The sequence below is a fragment of the Castanea sativa genome, chromosome 3 (assembly GCF_040712315.1).
Source record: "Castanea sativa cultivar Marrone di Chiusa Pesio chromosome 3, ASM4071231v1".
Taxonomy (NCBI): domain Eukaryota; kingdom Viridiplantae; phylum Streptophyta; class Magnoliopsida; order Fagales; family Fagaceae; genus Castanea; species Castanea sativa.
In genome coordinates, this window is record NC_134015.1 from 4,981,508 (window position 1) to 4,987,300 (window position 5,793).

Sequence of the window (5,793 nt, forward strand, 5' to 3'; positions counted from 1 at the left end):
AATTTAAGGTGGGATGTATTATTCATGTAAAAGGAAGGAGTAGGCATTTATTGTACTCCTAGAGTATTCGATAATTTTACGAATCAGTATGACATTTGGAAAGTTCAAAGAGTTATGGTCACACCCAAAGTAATAAAAAGCGTCTATATGAAAGGCTCCTCTTGAATGCTTTCACCTTCATCCTAATTTTTCATTCACTTTCCTTAGTTACATTACATCAACAATCCCTTCATGGTTTTCTTTCTCCTCCTTTCAGATCTTCTAACATCTCCTCATAAAACCCAATGGCTCTTGTGACCAGCAAAGGAGCATCATCAACCTCTTTCACCCACCGATACAAGAACTTTAATGTCTTCTTGAGTTTCAAAGGTGAAGATATCCGCCTTGGTTTCGTGGGCCATTTGTGTAACACTTTGCGTCATCAGGGTATTCACACATTCATCGATGATAATCTCCTAAGAGAAGAACAAATTTCTGCACAACATCTCAATACCATTGAGAGCTCAATGGTTTCAATAATCATATTCTCTAAAAATTATGCATCCTCGACTTGGTGCTTAGATGAACTTGTCAAGATTATTGAGTGTAAGAAGAATGATCAGTTAGTGCGACCGATTTTTTACAACATGGATTCATTGGAAATTAAAAAAGGAAAGTTTGAGGAAGAGCTAGCTAAACATGAAGAAAAATTCAAAGATAACAAGAGGGTACAAAGGTGGAGGGAAGCTCTATGTGAAGCATCCAATATACATGGTTGGCATTACAAGCACAAGTATGTGTTTAATGATTAATTTTGTATTTTTATGAGTTTTAATGGTTTTGTGATAGCCACTAGATTCCATTGTTAAACAACAACTACCCCTAACCGTTTGATTCCCCTCCCTCCCCCCCTCTCTAGTTTTGGAAAATTATGAAAGCATTTTCTTTTCTCATCATATTTATACTAAGGTAATGAGCTATAGGTTAATGATAGAAATAAAAGAACTTAATATTAGGTTATGTTGCCAATTTATTAGGAATTTCTCCCACATATTATTTAGAAATTTTAAAAAGGCATTCTTAATAATTTTGAATTTTCCAAGCAATTTGTGCCAAAAGCCTAAAACTAATTTCCTAGCAAAAAAAAAAAAAATCCTAATCCAATAAAAATGATAAGATCTATAAATTACATATGCCAATTTAATTAAAAATAGGTCAGTTTTAATACAAAAATTAAACCTCTTGGATTTAGTTCATGTTGATATTTCTATTTTATACTCTAACTCACCTCATGTTTATATGCTTTGTGAATGATAGCTGCAGTGAGTTCAAATTTATCCAAGAAATTGTCAAAGAGATCTCAAATTTTAAATTAAACCGCACGCCATTATTTGTTGCTAAATATCCAGTTGGAATAAGCCATCGTGTAGAAGCCATAAAATTACTTTTAGATATCGGGTCAAATGATGTTCGTATGATAAAGGTGTATGGCCTGGGTGGAGTGGGCAAGACTACCATGGCTAAAGCCGTTTATAACATGATTTATGTTCATTTTGAAGGAAGCAGCTTTCTAGAAAATGTTAAAGACAAGTTTGGGACATTTGATGGTGTAATCAAATTACAAGAGACACTTCTTTATGATATTTTAGGAGATATAAATTTGAAGGTTCACAACGTGTGCAAAGGAATCAATTTGATAAAGGAAAGACTTTGCAATAAAAGAATTCTTTTAATTCTTGATGATGTGGATAGATCAGACCAGATAGAAACATTAATTGGAAAATGTGATTTGTTTGCTTTCGGGACTAGAATCATTATAACCACAAGAGACAAAAACTTGCTAACTACTCTTGGAAAAGGTTTTTTAACCTATAAGGTTAAGGAATTAGATGATCATGAAGCTCATGAATTATTTTGTTTGCATGCATTCCAAAGAAACAAACCCGAGGAAGATTATTCAGAACTTGCAAACCAATTTATATCCTATGCTAAAGGCATTCCACTAGCTCTAGCAATATTAGGTGCTGATTTGTATGGAAGAAATAAGATGGAATGGAAAAGCGCATTAGATAAGTATGAAAAAATTCCTAACAAAGAAATTCAAAAAATACTCCAAAAGAGTTATGAAGGATTGGATGAAACTGAACGAGATATTTTTCTTGATATTGCATGTTTATTCAAGGGATTTTGCAAGAGTTATGTTGTAGATATACTAAATTCTTGCAATTTATACCCAATTATTGGTATTCAAAGACTTACTGAGAAGTGTCTCATAACTGTTGATCGACATGATAAATTATGGATGCATGACTTGGTAGAACAAATGGGTAGAGAAATTGTCCGACAAGAATCACCACATATACCTGGAATGCGTAGCAGGCTATGGTGCTATGAGGATTCTCTTGAAGTACTGACGAAAAATACGGTATAACTTGGTTTCATTCCCCTTTTCCCTTTTCTTGATAGGGAAAATTTAATGAATTTCTTAATTTTTGGTTTTTGCTGGATATATATATATATATATATATATATATATATATATATATATATATATATATATATATATATTGTTATGGAAGGAAATTCAAGTCCCCTTATATGGTTAAAGTCTAATAGTTATTATATTTTTGGTGAATTTTTTTGCATGATGTGATTCACAAAATGTTTTGCCTAATTAGGGATCAGAAAAAATTCGAGGCCTGATGATATGCTCACCTGAACGAGCAAAGTTCCATTTAGAACCTAAATGTTTTGAAAATATGAAAAATCTCAAGTTCCTTATTGTTAATAATGTACATATTTGTGGGGGTATTGGATATCTTCCCAATGAATTAAGGCTACTTGATTGGCCCGAGTTTCCTTTCTCTTCCTTACCATTCAATTTTCGTCCTCAAAAACTTATCACACTCAACATGCCAGAAAGTCAGGTTATATTGGACAGACTTCTTGAGGTATAATCATTTTTATTTATTGATTGATTGTTTCTTCATTAAATTATCTCTTAAACTTAATTTGTTGAAGCTAAATTTTAATTTTTTTCCTCCCTACAGATGGGACAGTTCAGAAACTTGACATATATGAATTTTCGTTCCTGTCAATACATAAAGAAATTATCCGACTTATCCATTGCAACCCCAAACATAAAGCAATTGAATCTTAATGAATGTAGAAATTTAGTTGAAGTTCATGACTCTGTTGGATATCTTGATAAGCTTGAAAAGTGGGACCTCTTCGACTGCACTGAACTTCGAATTCTTCCAAGCTGCCTCATGATGAAATCTCTTAAACATTTAAATCTTTATATGTGTAAAAGGCTTGAGAAGTTCCCTGATATTCCGCATGAAATGGATGGTTTAAAGTATCTAACATTTATTGGGACTGCTATTAAAGAGTTGCCCCTATCATTCGGAAATCTCACTGGGCTTGAGGAATTACACCTAGGTTCAGGTCTTCTTCCAAGTAGCATATATAATTTACATCTTCACAGTCTCCATATTTGGGGTGATGTCAAATTTCCAAAGGACATGGAGATTGATAGACAAGTGTTGTGCAATTATTACAATGACTTTTCCAAATATAGGTTTCAGAGCAGCTTGACATGTCTAGCTCTTCATTTTTCTAAAAATAGTTCAGAAATAGATTTTATTTTGAATTGTGGCCCAGTCTCATTGCGACGTTTATGCATACAGAGTGACGAATTTACTCTCCCGAAAAGCATTATTAGATTCAATCGATTACGTTGGCTTGAAATTCCAAATTCCTATTTCCTACAGGAAATTCCAAAGCTTCCAAAAACTATAAGAGGAGTAAATGCATCACAATGCTTCTCCTTGAATCCAGAATCATTAAGCAAAATAATGCTTCAGGTATCTCTCTCTTAAATTTATGAATAACAATTTTGGTTACGTTCTCAAATGTTTTTCTAAATTTACGAATTTAAATTCTCTTTTATTTTTTTTTAATTTCCTAATTGTATGCAGTTTGAAAGAATTTTAGTGCTTCCACAAAATATGGCATGTTTTGGTGTGAGAGAAGAGAAAATACTGGATTTTCAGTCACCTAGGAGACTATTGCAACAGACTGATCTTCCTACCTGGGTCCCTCCTTCCAAGTTCTCTGAATTTCAAAGTGAGTTCTGTAAAAGTGAGTATTGGTTACAAGATTATTATGACGATGACACTCCATGTGATTGTCACATTATATTACCAGGAAATAAGATACCAAAGTGGTTCAACCATCAGAGCATTGAAAGTTCCATATCATTGTGGGTTGGTCCAGAATTTCCAACATTTGCTCTTTGTGTTGCTTTTTGTCTGGAGGATATAGCTGAATACAGTTATGCTTGTGTTGTTGACATTTTCACCAATGGTCATAAACGAACGCTAGTAAAGAAATTCTTTGATAAAATGCATTGTGATCATCGATGGTTTTATGGCGCATCTCATAGGTTGTTGCAGCAGGAAGTTGGAAACTTGATTCAAGGAGATTGGAATCATGTTAAAATTTCGTGTAAAATCTCTCTTTGGACTAGTACAATTGGCAGAGAAATTGCTCCTACCATTGCAAGGATGGGGGTCCATGTGAAATGTATTTGTGGTCTTCATAATTCGGTTATCTGCCATGAAAACCATGATGAACTAGTCCAACCACAAAGCAATCGAATTTCAAAGAGAATTGCGCACCAACAGCTCAAACCATTTCTTCCTCAAGGTTGCCATTTTATCCTGCGCAAACTGTACCATACCCTGTGCCCAATCAGGAGCACTTCTGGTGAACCATTACTAAAAGCAAGAAAAATCAGCAACAAGAGAAAGAGGTCCTTATAGTAGCAAGGAGTAGCAATTGTTTGTAGGGAGCTCAAGATCATTGCCGGTGTCCAAATGATCGAAGAAAATGAGAACCTCTTAATAAAATTTTTGAATGAATAATATTCCAAGGTACTATTTTGACATTCTTGTTCCGTCCCTTAAAAAGCATTTCAAAATTTCATCTAAAATTTTTTGCAACCTGCTGACAATATTGGCAAGTCAAAATACTCGAGCTCCAACAATGAGCCTAACACTGGAGCTGGTTGAGTGTAATTTCAATTGACTATGTTATGATTTCAGTTGGGACAAATTAAGTTTGGCTTCAAACTGGTTTGGGCTTATTTTTCTCCAACCCTTGTGTGCTGATATATAGGGCTATCCATGTATTATAAGACTATTCAAAAAAATTTCTTTCTATTATAACTTTTCAGACATTGAACTAACAATTTTTTTTCCCTTTGGTTTGATGTCTATTCTTTCTTCTTGTGCAAACTTGCAGCCCAATGTTTTCTTTATAGGCCTTTAATTATATAATCTTCTCCCTGTTGAGTTTTAATGTAAAAATTTCTATCTTTGCAGGCTTAGGACTTGGAACATTTTTTTTAAGGGCTCACTGGAAGGGAGTTGTATTGGCTTGATTCAGTCAATGAAGATAACAAAAAGAGGGGAAAAGACAAAATTGTGCAGTTTATGATTCTTCTTCGATCCATTCAATATTTATGTTTTCACTTCTTACTAATTTTGAGATATTAAAGTTCATATTTACCCAATGCATTGAGATTCTAAATTGCATACCATAAGATAGTTATTATTGTTTATTTAACTTCTCTAAGTTTGATTGTTTAAAATAAAATTCATTTGAGGGGCATCAAATTATATTTGGTTCTTTCATCTTCTCCCATTCAACCCCTCTTCATTTTTATCTCCTAAAGAGACCCTCTTCACACCAACACACCAGACCACCACTTCATGACCATCGGTCTCCCACAAGATCCACAGCATCAAA

General features: G+C 33.7%; 1 protein-coding gene across 1 annotated transcript; it reads left to right on the forward strand.

Moving 5' to 3' along the window:
- Nucleotides 1-267: 267 nt before the first annotated feature.
- On the forward strand, nt 268-5,498 carry LOC142626849 (disease resistance protein Roq1-like). Its single transcript, XM_075800556.1, has 6 exons — nt 268-772; nt 1,297-2,404; nt 2,658-2,930; nt 3,030-3,845; nt 3,960-4,916; nt 5,367-5,498. The coding sequence occupies exons 1-5, from the start codon at nt 285-287 to the stop codon at nt 4,803-4,805; spliced, it is 3,531 nt and encodes a 1,176-aa protein (XP_075656671.1). The 5' UTR covers nt 268-284; the 3' UTR covers nt 4,806-4,916; nt 5,367-5,498.
- The last annotated feature ends 295 nt before the right edge of the window (nt 5,499-5,793 follow it).

Excerpts from the sequence above, each read along its gene's own strand:
- LOC142626849 (XM_075800556.1), top strand. The coding sequence starts at position 285 with ATGGCTCTTGTGACCAGCAAAGGAGCATCATCAACCTCTTTCACCCAC. Across the intron at positions 2,405-2,657 it reads AAGTACTGACGAAAAATACG|GGATCAGAAAAAATTCGAGG; the intron begins GTATAACTTGGT and ends TTGCCTAATTAG. Across the intron at positions 2,931-3,029 it reads TATTGGACAGACTTCTTGAG|ATGGGACAGTTCAGAAACTT; the intron begins GTATAATCATTT and ends TCCTCCCTACAG.